This window comes from Marmota monax, unplaced genomic scaffold, assembly GCF_021218885.2.
Source record: "Marmota monax isolate L192 unplaced genomic scaffold, Marmota_monax_Labrador192_F-V1.1 WCK01_AAM20220418_F8-fsc00198, whole genome shotgun sequence".
Lineage (NCBI taxonomy): Eukaryota > Metazoa > Chordata > Mammalia > Rodentia > Sciuridae > Marmota > Marmota monax.
Genome location: NW_026693558.1, coordinates 937,135 through 960,605, shown reverse-complemented (window position 1 = coordinate 960,605; position 23,471 = coordinate 937,135). Strand labels below are relative to the sequence as shown.

At 34.1% G+C, this 23,471-nt stretch overlaps 1 protein-coding gene across 1 annotated transcript; it reads left to right on the top strand.

The window, feature by feature from the left end:
* Positions 1-3,423: 3,423 nt before the first annotated feature.
* On the top strand, positions 3,424-21,623 carry Hint3 (histidine triad nucleotide binding protein 3). The gene is made up of 6 exons (XM_046458676.2): positions 3,424-3,468; positions 3,571-3,912; positions 8,360-8,477; positions 13,093-13,162; positions 14,968-15,094; positions 19,066-21,623. The coding sequence occupies exons 1-6, from the start codon at positions 3,424-3,426 to the stop codon at positions 19,096-19,098; spliced, it is 735 nt and encodes a 244-aa protein (XP_046314632.2). The 3' UTR covers positions 19,099-21,623.
* The last annotated feature ends 1,848 nt before the right edge of the window (positions 21,624-23,471 follow it).

Genomic DNA, 23,471 nt, shown 5'->3' with positions numbered 1-23,471 from the left:
ACAGAACAGAGTGTCTTTCAACTGAGATGTTAGCAGGCTTTGGAGGGGGCAGTGGAGAGGAGAGCCTCATAGGAGTTCAGTTTCAGACATGTTTATAACATCTGTTAGATATTTATGGGGTGACTGAGTAAGCAGTTGGGTATTCAAGTCTGGAGTTCCGGGAAGCATCTATAACACAGATTCAAATCTGGGATTCATTGGAAAATATATTAAGTTGAAAGCCATAGAGTGCATGAGGAGACCAAGGAAGTGAGTGCAGCTAAAAAGAAGAGAACCTAGAATCAAAGCCCACCAATGATGGTAGAAGTTTGGAAGAAGAGGAATCAGCAAAAGAGAATAAGAAGGAAGTACCAACCAGGTAGGTGGAAAGCCAAGAAAGTTTAGTAACCTGGAATCCCAGAGAAGAAAGGTTTATCAAGGAAGAGCAAATGACCAACTGTTGCTGCAAAATTAGGACTGAGAAGTGACCATTAGATGTGAAGGTTATTGGTTATCTTGACAGTAGTAGTCTGAATGTAGTGGGGGTAGTGAAAGTCTAAGAGGAAGCAGTGTGAGAAAGAATAAGAGGCTGGAATTGGGAAGAGTATGGACAATTTTTTTGAGGAGTTTCCTTGCAAAGAGAAGCAGACAAATGTATCAGCCAGCAGTGGAAAAAATGAAGTTCAGAGTTGGCTCTTAACAGGTGTGTATTACTGATAACAGTAATGATACTTGCATCCACATCCTAAATTATTTTCAAACAAGGTATTTTGATGGGCCTTTCTACATGCAAAATGTAAACAATCATCATTGTTGTCCTCAATTGATAGATGAAGAAACAAAAAGCGTGAACACAGAAAGGTAAGTAACTTTCACACTTCAGCCCAGAAAGAGAAATAACCTGTTTCTACAGACAAAAGTGTACATTATAAAATAGCAATCTCTCTCAAGTAGAGTTAAAGTTAGTATATTGTCTAACAACCTGAATGGTTATATCCAAGGGAGTTATTGAGAACCCAGCCATGACTGTGTACACACAAGTGCCTACATTTTGCCTGTGCCCACACCAAGATACATCATCTACATAATTTTCAAATATGCTGTGTTGTTCTCCCAGTTTCATGGTAGGTAACTTTATCAGTTAAAATATGGGGAACTGGAAGAAAGCTTTTTAAAGGGCTAGGAAAGCAATCTCAGGTGTCACTAGGAGTGCAGTCAGAACAGAAGCAACTGGAGCAGGGGTGTGTGTCAGTATGCAGGCGAGTGGTCTAAGTTGCATGTGTGGCCATTTGTACTCAATATAGGTTTGTAGGAGGATTTTCTTCACTGCTTTAGAACTTGACTAGGGTGCTTGGAATCTCCAGGTTGGTCTATGATTTTATAAAATTTAATATAGATGGATGATATGAATTAGCATACTCTTATTTGTTGTGTTTTTATACACTGCAAAATCTGGACACTCTCATGCACTGATCTTGCTCCTAATCATTTTGTTCATCAACTATTAAGCAAAATATTGTATTATGTACTATGGGATTTTCAAAGACAACTGTTCCTGTTGTCAAAGAACCTAATTTCTACTAGGGAAAAAATATATATACATAAATAGCTATAGGATACAAAGTTCTACAAGAGAAGTATTAAAATTCTACTAGATTAATTCACAAGAGGAAGTGCTTATTTTGCTTTGGTTAATCAAAGAAAATTTCATGAAAAAGATATTTGAGGAGTGGCTTGGAATTTGTGTGGAATTTGAATGTGAAGAGATAGAAACAAGGTTATTTCAGTGGGAACAGTGCAAATAAAAGAGTGATGTGAAAGTGTAGTAGATATGGAAAATGTAAATCCTTAAATTTGGCAAAGTATGATGCTCTGATTCCGAACTCTGCCTTGACTGCTGAGGGGCTGTGAAAGGGCCATTCAACTGGCCACAGAAAGAGAAATAAAAAATATCTTGAATGCTTACAACTACCCCATATATATATATTATTTATACACATATATATGCTTTATATACATTTGTTTTTTGATGACAACATGAATTCAACTAAAAAACATTACTGAATTATTCATTTATTATATATTTCTTTTTTTTAAATATATTTTTTAGTTGTGATTGGACACAATACCTTTATTTAATTATTTATATATGGTTATGTGGTGCTGAGGATCAAACCCAGCACCTCACATGTGCTAGGCAAGTGCTCTACCGCTGAGCCACAACCCCAGCCCCTATTATGCATTGGAGTTGTGTGTTCAAAAAGGCTGATGGGTTCTGGAGTGAAGACAAACTGTAAGGGACTCCCCCTGAAATTAATGGCAATTTCCTGATGGCTTGTTTTTCTCTAGGATTTGAAACAGTTCCTTTTCAAATTAAAGTTTTAAATCTCTGAACTTCCTCATAATGAGAATAACAACTTTCTCCTGCTGAGGACTGACACCACGGAAATTAAGGATGATATATACTCTGGCAAAGTACAGCCTAGCTAAAATCTACATGTGAGCATAACCTGGCTTTTGTGTCTATCAATTGCAACTGCTTCTGTGGGAAAGACAAAGAAGCAAGCAAACTAGGTGCTTCTCCCCATTTTAATCAAACTGCATCACAATTCATTTTTCCTTTTTACCATCATTCGCCTATATTTTTATGTGGGTGCCTGGGATCCAGGCAGGGTCCTGGGGTAGGCTAAGTGAGAATAACAAAACCTTTACGTGAACTCAATTGTGTGTGTTGTGCTGTAGAAGTCTTGAGTTTGTTTCCTTATCCCTGGAGTGTGGACTATAAAAAACAACCATGTTTTGACGATTAGGAAAACAACTGGCACATTTTAGGTGCACAGCAAATGAGAAGAAGCATAAAAAGAAAAGATGAGGCGAAATTATAATCCACCTTGAATACCGAATTAAAGAACTAGTGCTTTTACTTTAGGCATGGTTGTTACTGAAAGGTTGTTTGAACAGCAAGAAGTCAAGAAGTAACACAAGGTATTGCAGCAGCGTTGGCAGTGCTCTCAACGTGGCATAACGAGGCATTAGCAGTGAAATTCTGGAGTATTTTGGGGTATCGAACAACAGGACTTCGCCTTTATTGTATAAGGACTGTAAAGTAACAAAGACCGACATTTCGATCTAGGTTGCTGTTAACAACAAAAAGTAAACAGGGATATTAAGTTCACTTTGAGCAAGGAAGGGTACAAAAACCGCTGAACATGATTTGTGCTAAAACAAGGATCCAGAAAATTTGCTCATTCTCCTAAAACCTACGAATTCTTAAAATCAAGCCTTTAGACCTTTCATTTTTTAATTAAAAAAGAAATACAAGAAAAACAAAACAACAACAATAACAAAAACCCGGCGGCGTAATCCGTTATTGGGACACCATACGACAGGCTGCTATCATGGACACGACACGCTCCTTTTGGCCCTAAGATTCCGCGCCCGGTGATGTCACTACGACGCACGGCGCGCTCCTGCGTCTCGGCGGACGTGGTACGTCATTACCAACGAGGGGCAGCAGGCGGGGCGACCCTCTAACGTCCTCGCTCGCTCCCTAGTGGCAACTGGCTTCAAGGCCCAATGTTGATCGCTTAGTCCTCATTCTTCCGTCAGTCTGGATCAGCGCATGCGTCCCACTTCTTGCCTGACCCAAAGCCGGTCGAAGGGCGACGCCTTGAGGTTAAACCGAGGAGGTGCGGGAGGCGGGCCCGCGCCGGCGCAGTATTCTTGGAGAAGCCGGGGTTCTTGGCGGCCGAAACAGGTACCATGGCGGAGGGGCAGGTGATCGGCGAAGTGCCTTCCGCCTCTGACAGTAAATCAGATAAAACCTCCAAGGTCGCCGCAGAGTCCCTAGACTCCGGGGACTACGACAGCAATTGCTTGTTCTGTCGGATTGCGAGGCAACAGGAGACCAGCACCGAACTCCTGCCCTGTGAGGTGGGTGGACGTCCGACCGCCCCTCGGAGCTCCGGGAGGGAGGCCTAGCCGGTGTGGACCAGGTGGGGAGGATCCGGATCACCGTGCAGAGCTCGGGAGGCAGAGCGGCTGTGTGGACCGGCTGGGGAAGGCAGGGTGTTGTGTGAAGGACCCTGACTTCTCTCGGGAGACCCCCGGAGTGTCTCCAACAAGACACAGTTCCCAGGGGAGAAAAAGTAATGATAGAGCTGCAGGTAGCGAGATTCTTGGCATAAAAGAGCATTTGGGGACCTTTGTTTTTATTACAGGAATTCTTTTTTCCTCCTTTCTAATTAGAGATCTTAAATTCTGAGCACTCTTCATAACCAACACCGACGAGAAATCTAGTAGAAAACAGATAATGCCAAAATGTTAGATTAGCTGAAAATCGGCTGGGGTTGAGGGCAGTGGGTCTGAAGTCCAACTTAATACTTAATAGTCTCTGATTTCTACTGAAGGGATATCAGTTGGGATATGTGGCAATTTTCAGACTGACTTTGCTCAGATATTTTCTGAGATATATGGTATACACCGTATACAACCTGTTCTACTTGTTAAAAAAAAATCTTTTGAGGAAATAAGCTCCCAAGATTGCGTAGTGATCATTCTTTAATTCGCTGCACTGAGAGGTGGTTTTGGAGTCAGTGGTGGACAAGATAAAAGGACAGTCTGCCTGTAGGTTTTATAATTTAAAGGGTGGAATGCATACAGAGGTGGCAGCCAATTACAGTGCCCTGTGCGGTGGTCAGGTGGTTTTACAGTATTTTGTAAGCTTGTGGGAGGGGCATCTAACCCAGGTTTGAGAGCTAAGGGAGGAATTTCCAGAGGAATTGAGACATAGGTAGGAGAGCAACTGAAGTGCAGTGGTGAGACAGAAGGCAGTTTCAGTTGATTGAGAAGAATCTGAGGGGAGTGTGAATATCAAATATAGTCAGCTTTCACAGAAATTTGGCAAACAGGAGGAGTTGGGGCTTAGGAGAAAGGCCCTGATTTCACTTCCCAGTGCCCTGTCCCAACACACAAAGGAACTAATTACCTAGTATTTAATTTGTATGTTTTTCACTATATGTATATAATATATTTACAGTGTATTCATGTTATATTCATTATAAACATCTAGAAGTTATTGGGTTCATATGAAGTGGGGTATACTAATAATTTATATATACAGAGATCACTTGATTTGTTGGTAAGTTACCAACATCATGTAGACTTTAGTCTGGGAGACTATCCAGCAGAAGCTAAAGATTCCTTACCACATAGACTTCTATACAATGTTTTCTTACCATGTTCTGCAGAATTGGACTAATCAAAGGTTAAATCATGCATTCTCATCAGGGATTTTATCTATTCCCAAGGGGGTAAAAATTGGTTTTTGTTGTGGTGGGGGAAATATGTTACTCTTCTTATACAGGAAAATCCTATGCACAGAATCTATGCACAGATTTGCATAGACTGCATAAACAGATAAATGATATATCTATGGTATTAAAATCCTATGAATGTCTTAAAAGGATCCTAGAGTGGCAATAATGGGAAAATGGTTAAACAGTACTGGATTAGGTTTCATCATGTTTGAGCTCATACTGAGGAAATTTTAGTATTAATATAACTCCTCCATCTTTGATATTCAAAGTTGTTCTAAAACCTTAGATGACATGGTATTCAAATGTTCTTCCAAATGTTATTACTTTTTATTTGCTTTAGGTATCAGGGCATAGTTTGTGGAAAGAAAAGCTATTCTAGCTATTTTAAACAGAAATAGACTTAATGTATGGAATTACTGCTAGAAAAAAATCATTGGAAGGTCTAGAGGAGTGGATTCTAGTAGAACAGTCTCCAAAAATAACATCCAGAACATCACTGCAGAATCTTTCACAAGATAATCTTCCTATGCTTCTTGCTAGTTTTATTTTTGTTATTTGTTCTTTTTAGTTATAGATGGCAATAGAATATATTTTCACATGTCATACATTCATAGTGTATAATTTCCCATTCCAGTGGTTGCACATGATGTGGAGTTTACTCCAGTTGTGTATTCATATGTTAACATAGGAAATTTACGTCTGATTCATTATACTGTTTTTCTCATTCCCACCCCCATCCCTTCCTCTCACTACCCCTGTCTAGTCCGGTTGCACCAATTTGCAAATTTGCAGTCCCACCAGCAGTGTATGAGTGTACCTTTTCCCCCACATCCTGGCCAACATTTATTGTTACTTGTATTCTTGAGAATTGCCATTCTGACTGGGGTGAGATGAAATCTCAATGTAGTTTTTTTTTTTTTTTTTTTCTTAAAGAGAGAGAGAGAGAAAGAGAATTTTTTAATATTTATTTTTTAGTTTTTCGGCGGACACAACATCTTTGTTTGTATGTGGTGCTGAGGATCAAACCTGGGCCGCACGTATGCCAGGCGAGCGCGCTACTGCTTGAGCTACATCACCAGCCCCCCCTCAATGTAGTTTTAATTTGCATTTCTCTAATTGCTAAAGATGTTGAACCTTTTTTCATCTACTTATTGACCATTCAAATTTCTTCACTTCTGTGAAGTGTCTCTTCAGTTCCTTTGCCTGTTTATTGATTAGTTATTTGTTTTTTGGTATTAATTTTTTTTAATTCTTTATATATCCTGGCGATTAATGCTGTATCTGAGGTGTATAGGTGGCAAAGATTTTCTTCCATTCTGTAGGCTCTCTCTTCATGTTTTTGATTTACCTTTGCTATGAAGAAGCTTTTTAGTTTGATACAATCCCATTTATTTATTCTTGATTTTACTTCTTGTGCTTTCAGAATCTTGTTGAGGAATTTGGTTCCTGAGCCAAATGATGGAGATTTGGGCCTACATTTTCTTCTAGTAGGTTTAGGGTCTCTGGTCTAATGCAAATGGCAAAAATTTTCTCCCGTTCTGTAGGCTCCTTGCTAGTTTTAAAATATTAGGAATATATCATAGAAATAGTTGCATGAGTATATAGAGATTATTATTGTTCCTTTTTATAACCAAATAATACTTCATTATATGGATTTATCACAATTTATTCAGCCACTGTTCTAGTTGAATTATGGATCTTCCTGTTATTTTCATTCTCTCATCATAAATCTCACTGCAAAGAATAATTTTTTACTTATATAATTTCATATTTTTTGGCAGCATATCTTTGGAATAGAAGTATAGTCTTAAAATAGAGATCCAAATAGTGGCTCAACCGATAGTAGCAATGAGAGAGAGTATGACATCAGAGAGCCAATTTCAATATGTTTGAAATCTTGGTGGAAATCTAATTTAATCACTAATGTCATTAAATTTCTTTGCTTTTGATAGGACTTTTTTCTATTCCTGGTGCTGATCACAGATATGTTGATGGTAGTAGTTGTTGTTTTTTTAAAATTAGAATTAGGAAAACAAATTATATGTAATAATACATAAAATATTTCAAAATAGAGGTTTGGGAGATGGACAAAGAACTGAGTATTCTGGTCATATAGCTGAGTCATGGAGTATGAAACAGCAGGTATATATAGGAATGTTTTTTTCTGCTGATATCCTTTAGACTGACATTTTCTAGTTTTATTAATCCAAAAAATGTTACTCCTGCTTTGAGGCAGAATTCAGTAATTCTAATTAATTCAGTAATTCAGTAATTCTAATTCTAATCAGGATGTATTCTGAACCAGAAGGAATTGCCTCTGAATTTTTAAAAATCAATGTCATAATTGAGGGGAAATAAAAATATGAAATTGTGTTATCAACTATGATCAACTAATCTGGGCTATGTTAGTATGGCAATTTTGTGTTGCAAGATTTGATGGCCAGTACTACTTGTTTCTTAGCTGAAAGAAAAAATGGAAAACTTTAAACAAGAACATTGTGATCCTTTACCTTATCCCTTTATAAAATAATCCATGTATATCAATATTTAAATTTATCACTAGACAGCAAAACCATAATAAAAAAAATAGATAAACTGGTATAGTTATCGTGTTTGCCATATTAGGATAATAATGAGATTACTGACTTGAATTTGAGACCCTCATTCAAATTGAATTTTTTCAATGAATTTGGGCTTTTGGAATGGAGAATAATGAGCAACTGTGCATTTGGGAAATTTTACTGAGGAAACTCTGCTTATTGATACTGATTTTTTAAAATCTAAGATTGATTAAAGTTTTGTAAGAAAGATAGATTTTTCTCTTGTAAAAGCCGAAATTTTAAGGCTTTTTATTTGGAATAAATGATCATCTCATGTCAGAAGTTATGCTTGTTTTTATATACTTAGTACATAATCATAAAATTGCTCAGTATGGCTTTTTTTTTTTTGTAGCATGCATACCATTTTCCTTTCAGAGGTTTATGACGTTTAAGTTATGCCAGAATAGTGTTAGGAAATTATTTTCTAAATTTCACTAACAAATACTTTTTTTTTCACTTTAGAATGAAGACCTTGTTTGCTTCAAAGATATAAAACCAGCAGCACCTCATCATTATCTTGTAGTGCCAAAGAAGCATATTAGAAATTGCAATGATCTAAAGAGAGAACAAATAGAATTGGGTAAGATGATGGCACTGTTATTCATAGGTTTATCATCTTGAATTGATATCAGCAATGGTAGTGACAATTAAAATATCTAGCTAGATGGAAATGGAAGGAGACCCTCATTGTTACACAAAATTACATATAAGAGGTTGTGAGGGGAATGGGAAAAAAACAAGGAGAGAAATGAATTACAGTAGATGGGGTAGAGAGAGAAGATGGGAGGGGAGGGGAGGGGGGATAGTAGAGGATAGGAATGGTAGCAGAATACAACAGTTACTAATATGGCATTATGTAAAAATGTGGATGTGTAACCGATGTGATTCTGCAATCTGTATTTGGGGTAAAAATGGGAGTTCATAACCCACTTGAATCTAATGTATGAAATATGATATGTCAAGAGCTTTGTAATGTTTTGAACAACCAATAAAAAAAATATATCTAGCTAGGATGAAAAGGGTCCATTATGACTGTTTGGAACTTTTTATTATAAAAAATTTCAACTGTATATAAAAATAGAGAGAACTGTATAATTCCCATGTATTCATCACTTAGCTTCAGTATTTATTAACTTGTGGTCATTTTTTCATGTATTAACATCCCAGAGGTGACTTGAAGCAAACACATCATGTTATTTAATATTTAAATTTTTTCAAAGATAATGTTTCTCTTTGAATTTTTAAAAATGTTGGCATTTCTTGACTCTGCAAATGGAAAGTGCTGTGAAAAAAATTAAACAAGTTACAATATGGCATATTGTCTCATAGTAAGATCAGGTTTATACTCCATTAAGATCAATCACTAATGTAGATGAATTAGCAATAATTTAATTATGAGATTTGAGTGATGAACTTAGTTTCTGAAAAGGAGATTCTGAATTTTGCTTCTTACAGAATTATTCTGTATTTTCTAACTTGTACCTTCTGTGACTCGTCAGCTATCATTTCCTAAAACATTCCTAAGTTCACTTCAAAATGTAATTTGTAGATTTTGTCATCAGGGTTTGGGATTAGTTTGGTTAATACTGTAAGGTACCCTACAAGATAGATAGATAAATGGAAATTTTGATGTGGATATAGTTAATTTAGGCTAGACTTGCCAGTTTTTAAATTGTTGTTTCTGGATACTACAAAGATTTTTAGTATTTGAAGTTCTTTTAGTACTTTTGAGAAACATACAGGTTTATACCAGAAGATAGCAGTTGAGCTTATAAAGATCAGATTTAACTTCATTTATTTACTTATTTGGTACTGGGAATTGAACCCAGGGGTGCTTGGTGCTTTGCTACTGAGCTACATCCCCAGTCCCCTGCCCGTTTTTTTGTTTTTTTTTTTTTTTGGTACTGGGGATTGAATTTGGAGCACTTAACCACTGATCCACATCCCCAGCCCTTTTTTATTTTTTTGTTTTTTGAGACAGGGTCTTGTTAAGTTACTCAAGGCCTCACTAAGTTGTTGAGACTGGCTTTGAATTTGAGATCCTCTTGCCTCAGCCTCCCTAGCTGCTGGGATTACAGTTGTGTGCCACTGTGCCTGCCAGTCCTTTTTTATTTTATTTTTTTAGAATTTGAGACAGGGTCTCTGTAATTTGTACTTGTGATCCTTCTCCCTCACCATCACGAGTCGCTGGGATTAGAGGCATGTGCCTCTGTACCCTGCAGATTTAACCTAAATTTACCTGAAATTGAAACATTCTAGTATTTCTTTGGTATTAAAAGTTTCCATTTCATTCTTGTGATAGTTTCTTAGACATTATATTTTCTTTAGAATTTTTGGAACTTTTCTATTTATTTTTAAGGTAGAGGTAGGTTTGGGAAAATAGAAGCTGCTGTTGTAACTAGTTTTATAACTGTTGCATATCAAATGTTACCAATTTTTAAGCAGCTGGTGGGTATTTGGGATTTCACTATGTTTTTCTCTCTACTTTTATATATATTTGAATATTTCCATATTGAAATCTTAACAGTAGTGATTAATTTTTTTATATAATCTGTAAAGGTAGAGAAGTATTAAGCATATGGAGGAGCTCAGTAATACTATCAAGTCTAGTGACCATTACTGACATTTATAGAATACCACTTAGCTGCAGAATACACATTTCTTGAAGAGCACATATTCACATTCACCACAGTACAGTATATTCTAATCCGTAAAATATTTTCATATTGCAAATGCTTGAAGTTTAATAAAATGTCATCTGAAGATAATGAAATTAAATTGTAGAAATAACAAAACCTGGACTAAATATTTATAAATTAAAGAACATATTTCTAAATATTTCCAAATATATATATATATATATATATATATATATATATATATACACACACACACACACACACACATACTTATATTGCACACTTCTAAGTAATTCCTAAATATGTCAAAGAAGAAATAATTTTGAGTGGATTGGTCATAAAAATACAACATGTTAGAATTTGTGGGGTGCTGGTAAAGTGGTACCTAGGAGAAAGTTTATGCTTTAAATGCTCATATTAGAAAAGGAAGTTTAAAACCAATGACTTCAGTTACCACTTTCAGATGTTAGAAAGAGGCAAGCAAATCAACCCAAAATAAGTATAAAAAATGAAATAATAAAGAGTATATAGCAATGAAATACAGATAGCAGATTTTATTTCATGTATTTTGAAGAATTTGATTTTATGTAAATATATAATTAGGATTGTCATATCTTCTCAATAAGTTGATTATTTAAATTATAAAATATCTCTTTATGGAAATATTCTTTGAGTCTATTTTGTGTGATAATTTAGCTGTTTCTACTTTATTATTTACTGTTTGCATTGCGTATTATTTTCTACTTTCAACCAAATGCATATTTATATTTTAATACTTGAAAACAAATATGGTTGAATCTTGTATTTTGTTAAAATATAAAATCTCTTAATTGGAATGTTTAGCCCATTGACTTTTAGTGTAACCATTGATATCATTGGGTTTAGCTCTACTATTGTGCCATTTGTCCCATTTGTTATATGTTGCTTTATATCTTATTTTTCACTTTTGCTTTTTCATATTTCTCTTTAATTTATCTGTTGTCATGTTCACTGCTTTTTAAAAAATATTCCTTTTTTAGATGTTGATGGACTTTTATTTTATTCTTTTATTTATATGTGGTGCTGAGAATTAAACCCAGTTCCTTATACATGCTAGGCAAGTGCTCTACCACTGAGCCATAACCCCAGCCCTCCCCCCCCCATATTTACTAGTTTTTATATTTCTTTATTTAGTGGTTGCTTTAGAGAGGTTATAATACACATCCTTTAATTACCAGGCCTTGCTTAATACAGGCATTATATCAATTCATTTAAAATGTAAGAAACTGGTAGTCTCCCAGTGCAAGCCTGATTTAGAGAAGTAAATATTAGCAGTTTAGTAAGCCTCAATATAACAGCTGTCCTTTGTTGAATCTCTTACTTCTTCCCCTTTTAGATGCATGGTTATAGTATGTATAGGCTTAAGGTTTCCCATTATACTTTGAAGACCCAGGCTACCAACATTTTTCTAATAGGGAGACTTCTTTTTCCCACTTTAGGCCATTAAAAAAAAAAAAGATGAAAAATGATATGACATAGAAATTGGAAGTCAAAATCATTATATAAATGTTTAACTAGTAAAGACTAGGATCACTTGAAGGGATATCTTATTTCTAATTTGGGCTTAAAGACAAATTTGGTTTTTCTGTCTTTTAAAAAATTTGTTTTTGAATTGACAAAAATGTACATGTTTATTTTATATAAGATGATGTCTTAAAATATGTATACATTATGAAATGAGTAAATTGAGCTAATTAACATATACATTAACTCATATGCCATTTTTTGGTGATGAGAAAACTTAAAATCTACTATCATTTTTAAGGATAACAGTACATTCTCATCATGTTGTATGAACTTACTTCTTTTAATTGAGGTTTTGTGTTGTTTGACCAACATCTCCCAACCCTACCCCGCCTCCAGCCCCTAATAACCGCCATTCTACTCTGTTTCTATGAGTTTAGCTTTTTTAGATTTGATATTTAAGTGAGATCATACACTATTCAGCTTTCTGTACCTTGCTTATTTTACTGAGCAAGATGTCCTCTAAGCTCATCCATGTTGTCACATGCCAGAATTTCTTTCTTTTTAAAGCTCAATATCATTTTATTGTGTGTGTATATATACATATATACATATATGTGATATTTTCTTTATCCATTCATCTGATGGTGGACACTTAGGTTAATTCTGTATTTTGCATATTGTGGATAATGCTGTGGTGAACATGCTATCTTTTTTCTTAATTCAATTTCTGTATAATTACCTATTCTCTTTATTAAAATAGGCATCACTATAATGTTCTAAATAGCCACTTGATAATATCTCTCAACTGCTTTCCAAAGCCAGCTTATGTGTGTAATATTTTGTGATAATGATAATGCACTAGAGCTCAATTTGAATATTCATTTCGGTTGTCGATGAACAGATTTTTTGGTGACTTAAAGCTATTGAATGTGTCTCTAAATGTTTCCCCATTTGACGTGACTTTTGACCAGAACCCCAAAACTTAAGATTAATAACAATTTAGTGAACTTAACGTCTCCTATAGTCTAATGTTTCTTTCCTGTTTTATAGTGGAAAACATGGTAACTGTTGGAAAGACCATTCTTAAAAATAACAATTTCACTGACTTTTCAAATATGAGGTATGTATACATCAGATAGAAACTAACATTTTGCATTATTGATTTTTCTGACATGTTATTTTTCATGAAAAAGGGAACAGCAGTTACAGAATTTTGGCTTAAATACATTTTTTCCTGAAAGTGAGAAATATAGTTCATATAATAAAAATTTGATAAAACTTCTTCCTCTCATGTCTTAATATCTTCCAAAAATATCCACTTAATAGTTTAGACAGACAAATATATATAAACAATGGGTAGTTAAAATAGTTATGAGTCCTTTTTTTCTTTATTCTGTTTGGGATTTCTATAAAAATGTGTATAAAATGAATTTTATTAGACCAATCTTTATTTTTTTGTGATTTAAAAAGACATTATTAACTCTGTACAACCAGAAATACGAAAAATTGTACTCTATATGTGTAATATGAATTGTAATGCATTCTATTATCATATATAACAAATTAAAATTAAAAAATGATAAAGAATACATTATTAGACTTCTGGCATGAAATTAAATTGGATTTATTGCCTGCTAATTTGAACTCTGGCATTTGCCAATCTGAGCAAAACCACATAGTGTTCAATTAACTGTTTCAATTAATTTAAATGATAGTATTCTTTTTAAAAAGATTTCTGACTTTGTCCTGTGTGATGTAGGCAGTACCAAGGCAAGGTATAGTAGAGATACTTTTCTAACACTTCTGAACCAGAATTCAGAATTCTAATACTATCCAAGTGTACTGTACTTGTACTAGCTGTGTCATTTTAGACAAGTCATTTTAGTTATCCACAATAATACTGCTCTACCTACTTGTATACTAATGAGATTATGTGTATGGAGATCCTCTGAAAACTGTTAAGCATTATCCTAATGTGGTAATGACAAGTAACATATGGTATTTAAGATCTTCTGGCCTGAAGAAACATGTTCCTTTCTCAGTTTTGGAACTGCTTATTAGAAAAAATAATACTGGATAAGGAGTCAAGATCCCTGAAATTTACTCCTAGCTCCACCATATTTTAATTTTGTGGCCTTGGGAAGAGTCTTAACCTTTTTTTTTTTTTTGAGAAAGAGTCTGGCTGTGTTGCCCAGGCTGGTCTCAAACTCCTGGGATCATGTGATCCTTCTTCCTCTGCCTCCCAACTAGCTGGGGCTATAGGCATGAACCATTGTGCTCAGCTCTTAAGCTTTTAATCTTTGCTTACCCATCTTTAAAGTGAAATTGAAAATGGATTTTTAAGAGGTTAAATCATACTTATGAATAATTATCATCTGACTTATTTTTAGTATTAAATTTAGGTGATCAAAGTTTTTTTTTTTTTTTTTAACAAGATGATATGATTGATATAACTTTTGAAATATTGGTTCGCAAAGAAATGCCTGAGTACTTTATTACAGGAGAAAGCATGCCATCTACTGGTTATACCTTGGAATAAAGTAACACTACTACTTGTGTGCCCAAAAACTTTATTAGATTCATTACAGGAACATATCTTAGAATTCAAACTTAATGTTATAAGGACTGAACTGATAAGGAGTAATGTCAGCTCAGAATTTATAAAGGTTATTCTGAGATATAATGTGCTATTAAGCCCTTCCTTGTTAAAGAGTTTATTACTATGAACTTGAACATGAAAAGAAGAGGAACTATGTGAATACTATGAAGTGTGTAAAGAAATATACTAAAAGAGATAATGTGAGTGGTATTCTTTCTACTTTAGGTAATGTATTTTGTATATCTTTTATATGTCATTTAACCTATAAATTGTTTTTAATTATTGTAGAGCTGATTTGTCAATCATTTCTTTCTTCTCTGTTTTAGGATGGGTTTCCATGTGCCACCATTCTGTTCCATTTCCCACTTGCACCTTCATGTTCTGGCACCAGTCAGTCAGTTTGGCTTCTTATCCAAGTTGGTTTATAGAATAAATTCCTATTGGTTTATCACAGTAAGTGTTATTGTATCAAGAATATGCAAGCATATTTAAAATATTTGTCCTTTTGTTGAAGCTTTTCTTGCAAGATTAGGCACTTATAGCTTGCAGTAGCTTGAACACCTGTTTTAACAAACTGCTTTGTATATATTCAAAGTAATATTTTTACTTTGGGGGATTTTGTAGTCATTAGGTCTATAGGGAGAGAAGCTATGGCCAATCTCTCCATTGCAAGTGGGGTATATGATATAGAAAAGCAAGTCATTAAGAATTTAGACTTTGGAGTCAGATTTGAATACAAATTCTGGCTCCATTGCTTACTTGAGGAATCAGGTACAGATTACTTTTTTTTTCTTTTGCTGATGTTGAACCTAGGGCCTGGTGTGCGCTATACAAGTATTATACCACTGAGTAACGTCCACAGCCCAGGTTTAAGTTCTGTATTATCTGTCCTTAGGGTTAATAAAAGAGATGATGAGATGATTTCTGTATAAAGCACTTAAATCAGTACTTTGTAAGGCTGAGAGTAAGGTCATTGGTAGAACGTTTGCCTAGCATTTGTTAGGCTCTGGATTCAATTGCTAGTATTGCCAATAAATAAATAGTACCTTGCAGATAGTACTCAGTAACTAAGTTAGGTACTGTTTCTACTATAATTAACATCAGTATAGAAACCGATTTTTTGTAGTTTTGTGTGCGTTTGGATGTGGTTACTGGAGATCAAACCCAGGGCTTTGTGCATGCTAGGGAAGCAGTGTTTCACTGAGTTATGTCCCCAGCCCTTTTTATTTTTTTATTTTGAGACAAGGTCTTGTTAAGTTGCCTAGGCTGAATTTGGAATTTTCCTATCTCAGGTTCCCAAGTAGCTGGAATTAAAAACATGTGCCACCACCATGCTGGGCAAGTTTTTATAATATCTGTAAAGATTTTTTAACTTTATTTTATTCATTTATTTTATTATTTTTAGAAGTACCGTGTGCTAACCGATTGTACCACTGGAGCTCCTATTTTATTATTTTTAAAACATGTCAAAGGTTATACATATTTAATAGTAATGTCTACTTTACAATTACAAAATCATGTCCATTGTAGAAATTTTTTTATTATTAATTTTTTAAATTTATAAATGACAGTGGAATGCATTACAATACATATTACACATATAGAGCACAAATTTTTCATTATCTCTGGTTGTATACAAAGTATATCACACCAATTCGTGTCTTCATACATGTACTTTGGATGATGATGTCCATCGCATTCCAACATCATTTCTAACCCCATGTCCCCTCCCTTCCCCTTCCACCCCTCTGCCCTATCTAAAGTTTGTCTATTCCTCCCATGCTCCCCCTCCCTACCCTACTATGAATCCTTATATCAGAGAAAACATTCAGCATTTGTTTTTTTGGGATTGGCTAACTACACTTAGCATTATCTTCATCTGTTTACCTGCAAATGCCATGATTTTATTCTCTTTTATTGCTAAGTAATATTCCATTGTGTATATGTGCCACATTTTTAATCCAATCATCTGCTGAAGGGCATCTAGGTTGGTTCCACAGTTTAGCTATTGTGAATTGTGCTGCTATAAACATTGATGTGGCTGTGTCTCTATAGTATGCTGTTTTTAAGTCCTTTGAATATAAACTGAGGAGTGGGATAGCTGGGTCAAATAGTGGTTCATTCCCATTTTTCCAAGGAATCTCCATACTGCTTTCCATATTGATTGTACCGTTTTGCAGTCCCACTAGCAACGCATGAGTGTGCCTTTTCCCCCACAACCTCGCCAACACTTATTGTTTGTATTCTTAATAGCTGCCATTCTGACTGGAGTGAGATGAAATCTTAGAGTAATTTTGATTTGCATTCTCTAATTGCTAGAGATAATGAACATTTTTTCATATATTTGTTGATTGATTATTGATTGTATATCATCTTCTGTGAGGTATCTGTTTTTTTATGTGGTGCTAAGGATTGAACCCAGTGCCTCACACTTGCTAGGCAACTGTTTTACCACTGAGCTACAACCCCAGCCCCAGTTTTTGTAATTTTTGATTTTCAGTTTAAACTCCATAGAAAACTACTAAGAAAAGGACTTTAGTACTAGTGTTAACTACCTGATCTGTGGTTGAAGCTTGCAGCCTAAAATATTTGCAGAATCATGTTTGCTGAGTCAATAAGTAAAAGAAAAAAATCCAGTTATTTCTAGGCTGGTGGTCTGACAGTTTCCTTAGACTCTGGTCTCTCTGGGATACTTGACCAGTAGACTCTGATCTCTCTGGGATACTTGACCAGTAATTTACCAGACTCTTGTTTTTTGTGTCCATTATCATAAGATGACTGACCGTTACTGTATCTGAATAATCAAATAGTATTTATTTGCCATTAGTCAGTGAATGATAGTATTCTAATAGTGCAGAAGAAATTAAAAAGCCTCAGATTTCTAGAAACTTCAAATTTCAAACATATCTCTCTCTTCAACATATCCAGATGATTTTATTTAGTATATTTAAGATTGTGTGTGTTTGTGTGTGTGTGTGTGTGTGTTTGTGTGTGTACTTGAAATAAAGTTGCGTGTTCAACAGGGCAGCACTTGTTGTCTCTAAAAATCATATAACCTTTAATAAATTTTACAAATGGATTCCCTTCTTCCCTCCCTTCTTTCCTCTCTTCCTTCCTTCCTTCCTTCCTATCTCTGTTTCTACTTGTCTATAAGATTTTGATTTGTGGTAAAAATTTAATTAAACCACATTTTGGGAGTGGGGAGTATAGCTTAATAATAGAATGTATTTTCTTTCATGAAAGTTTTTAGTTGGCAAACATGAATAAACAAAATTTTAAGATCTGTTAATGGTTTATCCTGGGAATCTAAATTCTTTAATCTGTATTCTCAGTAGTATATTATGAGACATAAAAAAAGATAAATATATTAGAGTTTATTCTAAAATATCTTATATAAAGTGTTCCAGATTATGAAGGAAGATTGAGAAAGGCTCTCTGAAATGATGTAACTTTAGTTTACTTTCAAAAATAGACTTTATTTTTTAGAGCAGGTTTAGGTTGTCAGTAAAATTGAATGCAAAATACAGAGTTCCCATATACCCTGTGCTTGCACATATGCGCAATTTTCCCCAATCACATTCCCATCACAGTGGTTCATTTATTATAATGAGTGAACCAACATGATCTATCATTATTACTCAAAGTTTACTTTAGGGTTCACTCTTGATGTTCTACATTCTGTGGGTTTTGACAGATGTATGACATTTTCTCACTAATGTAATATCATTCAGAATTTTCTATTCTCTGCCTATTCATCCCCTTGATTCACTGACAACCATTGATTTTTTTTTAAATATTACCATAGTTTTGCCTTTTCATAAGGTCTTATAGTTGGAATCACACAGTACATAGCCTTTTCAGATTGACTTCTTTCTCTTAGTAATAACATTTAAGTTTCTTTCATATCCACATTATTTTTTTTTTTCCACATTATTTTTTAAAACTTTATTTTCCATTTCTTATTGATGCTTTTTAATGAATATATAATATAGTTTATAAAATCTGCCTATTTGTATATAATGAAGAATACCTTTACTATAGTTTATAACATTATTAGTTTTTTTTTTTTTTTTTTTTTGAGAGACATTTTTAGAAAGAGACTATATAATACCTTGCTTTTCTGGTATGGCTTTTTTTTTTTTTTTTTTTTTTTTTGGTACCAGGGATTGAACCAGTGGCGCTTAACCACATCACCAGCCGTTTAATATATTTTATTTAGAGACAGGCTCTTGCTGAATTGCTCAGGGCCTTACTAAGTTGCTGAGGCTGGCATTGAACTGTTGATCCTCCTACCTCAGCCTCCTGAGCCACTGGGATTACAAGTGTTTCTGAATGGTATGGCTTATTATAATAGGATTGTCAAGAAAATTATCTGATATGATATCTGGAATAAAAACATTTTTGTGTTTCTTTTTCAATTACAGACTGATTATTTGATTGAAAAACTAAGAATATGAAAATACCAACAATGGAAGACTTTCCTAATCTTGGCTCAGTATGAACTAATATTTTGATTTCTAATTGCAATTTTAAGGTTTGTTGGGTTTTACCAGAGGCTGTTGCTGAGTAGCCTTAAAATCTTTTCTGAGCGTCTGTTTTCTAAGGTCTATGATATAATTATGTGAATACTTTTGTCACTGACTTTTTCTGTTGTAATGGTTGTCTAAGGATTTTGTGCATCAAATACTATAGATAAAATTCCTTTAAAATCAAATTATTAATCAAGGGCTCTGTATTTTTTAAAAAGCTCAAGTAATTTCATTTCTCAGTAGTCTTAATAGTGATTTATTTATGAAGATTAAACTGATATAGAAAGTAATTTATTGAAACGTTTATTAGTATGAGGGAGAAAAAGAAATTAGCTATTTCTTAATCATTCTGCATAAATTTTCAAAATAAAGAATACCATACTACACAGTAATCTCTGCTTGAGGAGGAAACACTTATGTATGTGTTACTTTTTACTCAAATTTTAAATAATATGTTCCAAGACCCTCACTGGGTACCTGAAACCCAAGGTAGAACCAAACCATATATATTATTATTATTTTCCTATACATACATATCTGTGATAAAATGTAAATTATTAAGCAAATTAAGAGTTAACATAACTAATAATAAAATAGAATAATTGTAACAATATGTTTTAATATAATCACAGAATCACTATTGTCCTTGGGGCCATTATTAAGTAAAATAAAGATTACTTGAATACTGTGAAACTAGGAGAGTCTGATAACTGAGATTGTTATTAAGTGACTAACAGTGACTAATCATCCATGCATTGTGTACTGCATGGATGATTTGCATCCCAGGTTGGATGGAGCAGGACAGTATGAGATTTTATTATCATGCTACTCAAAATGGCTGACAATTTAAAATGTATGAGGTATGTATTTCTGGAATTTTTATTTAAAAATTTCAGACTACTGTTGACAGTGGGTGACTGAAACTGTGGAAAGTAAAAACCTCAGATGGCGGGGAGCTAATATAATGTGATTTCTAACAGGGATTTACAATAATAAGCAATTTGTTATATAACAATCCACTATAGTAGAATACCTATAAGAACATAAAAGAGGAAGAAGCATAAAATATTGTATTAAAACTGGCAGAAACTGTTGCTTTTTATGTCATGCTTTTTGTACCAAAGGAGAATTAGAATAAAAAGTGGTTAAACCTACTTGTATTATAAAAAGGACCTGATTTGAAAATAGAAAGAGAAAGGCTTATATGAGAAATTTTATTTGAATAATGATGTTAATATTATTGTATATCATTTCACAAAGCATGTTTCCTTAGGAATGGTCTTTGGTGCTAATCTATGGTCACATTAGTGAATGTGAATGAAAAAATGAAATAGGCACTGAAAGATAATCCCTAGTGACTATTGATACCATGTACATGAAAAGAAATGAATATAAACATTAATGTATTGCTGGATTACTAGTTTTCACTCCTTGTTTTGGCATATTAATCATAGTTTTAAGTAATAAAATACCTATTACAATGCTTAGTTATAACATCTGGAGTCAATTTTGTTAAGTTTGTTCATTAATTTATTTAGCAAACATTTATTGGGCATTTTCCATGTATCAGACACTGCCAGGATCAGGGAATAAAGAAACGAGAAAGGACAGTCTGCCTTTAATTGCTTATATAGGAGCCTGACAAAAATCAGTAGAATTTGGTGTGTTGGATGTCATGAGGTTTCGAGAAGAGGCTGTGGAGGGGCAACCACTTCTGAGAACAGGTAGTAGTAAAAATGAGTATTCAAGACTCATTCTTTGGAAGGTAGACAGTGGATTTTAGACTGAGAAAACCACATATTGTTTTTCATGACGTTTACATTCACTATTAATTTACAATTGGCATGAATGTTCTAATTTCAGCTTATTTGCTGAAGGTGGAAAGTGGGATTTGCAGGGATTATGGGTTCCCAAAATTGTATGTTTGTCAGTATTGTTTTGTGAAATAGCTGAGCATTTATAATAATAGTTACAAGCTTCTATAAATCAGTTATAAAATATGATTAGCTTCAGGGAAGAAATTTTAACATGTGCAGGCTTTGAATGTTTTATTATGTGAACTGGCAATGATATACATGAGATTATTATGACAATGACATGACAGATATTTAAGGAATTCTAAAATGCTTTATGGATCTCCAAAAATATGAATAGCCAAGTGACTCCATTTATATAGCTTTACAACCTTGCGTAAATTTTCTTTGTTGGAAAACCTTTGGCAATACATTTTTAATAGAGGTTCTCTTTACTTGGTAAAATTAATAATCAAATGACTACAAATAAAATTAACTTAGCCTTTTTTGGGGAGAGAGGGTAGTCTGAGCATTTAACTCCTTACCTGTCTATAAACATTAATTCAAAGCAACGTTATAATAAAATTATTATAATGAACTACTTCAAACTGTGCTTACTTACAAGAAAATGAAATAAAAAATAGAAAAATACTGTGTCAAGTTTTGCCTCTGTAGACTCTTTTTTTAAATATATTTTCTTTAGTTATAGGTGGACACAATTTTTATTTTACTTTATGTGGTGCTGAGGATCAAACCCATGGTCTTGCACGTGCTAGGTGGCGCTCTACTTTTGAGCCACAACCCCAGTCCCTCTGTGGACTCTTAATAATACTAAAAACATGTTCAAATGGTGTTTGATAAATTGGCTGATAACAGTGCACAAGAGGTTACTCTTGTTTCATACGAAGAATTGAAGGTCAGAGCACAATCTTTGTTATTGCAACACTCAAATATTTCTAGGTTTTGATGTCAAAAAGTCCTCTACAAAACACAAGTTTCATTAAATTTTCAGTATGTACTAGGTACAGGTACTCCCAAGTTACCAAAATGAAGCTGGTACCTGTTTATTCTACTAAAATAAATGCAATAACCATATCTCTAATTCAACTTAAGTTAATTTAATGAAAATGTCTTATCCACTTCTAATTAAGGAGAATCAGATATATGATTAGTTATTTAAAATCTCATAGGGAGAGATGGAACACAACCAACAATCATGCACTGATTAAACTGAACCCTAAACCACATATGACTTAACTAAGTTGGTATTAAAATATGCACCTCAAGCTTCAAATTTCCCCCACCCCCAACACATTCATCTGTTCTGTCTTTATCAATGGCAACTCCAGTCTTTTGGGTTGCTGAAGTCAAAATCTTGGAGCCATGTTTTACTTGTCTTTCACATTCATATCTAACATTAGCAAATCTATTGGCAATATTTTCAAATTATATTCATAATTTTACCACTTCTTACCACTTGTACTATTTTCATCTTGACCAAGTTATCCTTTCTTTAGATTACAGCAGAAACTTCTTTATTATAATCTCCCTACTTTTATCCTTGCCCAACTCTGCAGTCTATTCTTAATTCATTGCTCTACTAACTAGAACACATGCCATGTTTCCTCAGGCTCCTAAACACTTTACCTTGAGATTTATACCAAAAGTTTTAGAACCAGGGTGTAACCTTGAAGAAATCCTAAAGCAAAAATCATTTCAATCCTCTTAATGCTCAGTGTCTGTCTTTTCAGATATTCATACTTTCTTGTCTTGACTATTGCTAGAATCTCCTGACTGGGCTCCCTGCCTCTAGTCACTGTCTGCCTAACAGAGTTCTTTCTAAATTACCGCCTAAATTACTAAACTGGGGCTGGGAGACATAGCTCATTGGTACTGCCCTTGCCTAATATGCATGAGGCCCTAGGTTCAATCATAAGCACCAAGTAAAAAATTTTAAATCACTAAATTAACCTCATCATCTACCCTCAAGGTAATGTTTCAGCTTTTTTATCTGTATTTCTCACACTTGTATCCTAGTGTACCATCCATTTTTAGTGACAACAGTTGTTATAACAACCAACAGTTTTAACATTTTTAGTTGTAACAGTATATTACTAAACTGATCACATCTTTGTAAATATGTTCATCTGGCTCACATATTACTTTCTCTGTGAAGTCTTCTCTGTTGCCTCCCATCCCCAACTGTAGCAATATTGTTTCTTCTGCTTCAACCCTAGCATGGACATTTTATGCAACCTAGTCAAGATAGAATGGGCTCTCATCACTGGATTTTGAGCTCTTGGAGTTGGGGGCTTATTTTATTTTTTAACCTTATCTTTGTAACTCCATTGCCTTATTCTAGTGAATGATTGATGTGACTTGTCAGTAAATGTAATTTAATCTCTGAATGCCTTCACATATTTCCATAACTAACCAAAGTGACTGAAGACCATAATTTTAGGCAAATTTCAATCCAGAAGATTATAATCTAGATGTCAGCTGATCTTT

Bases quoted from the DNA above. Each gene is read 5' to 3' on its own strand.
- Hint3 (XM_046458676.2), top strand. From the start codon at position 3,424: ATGTCACTACGACGCACGGCGCGCTCCTGCGTCTCGGCGGACGTG. The intron at 8,478-13,092 runs GTAAGATGATGG...CCTGTTTTATAG, and splicing joins GAGAGAACAAATAGAATTGG to TGGAAAACATGGTAACTGTT. The intron at 13,163-14,967 runs GTATGTATACAT...TCTCTGTTTTAG, and splicing joins ACTGACTTTTCAAATATGAG to GATGGGTTTCCATGTGCCAC.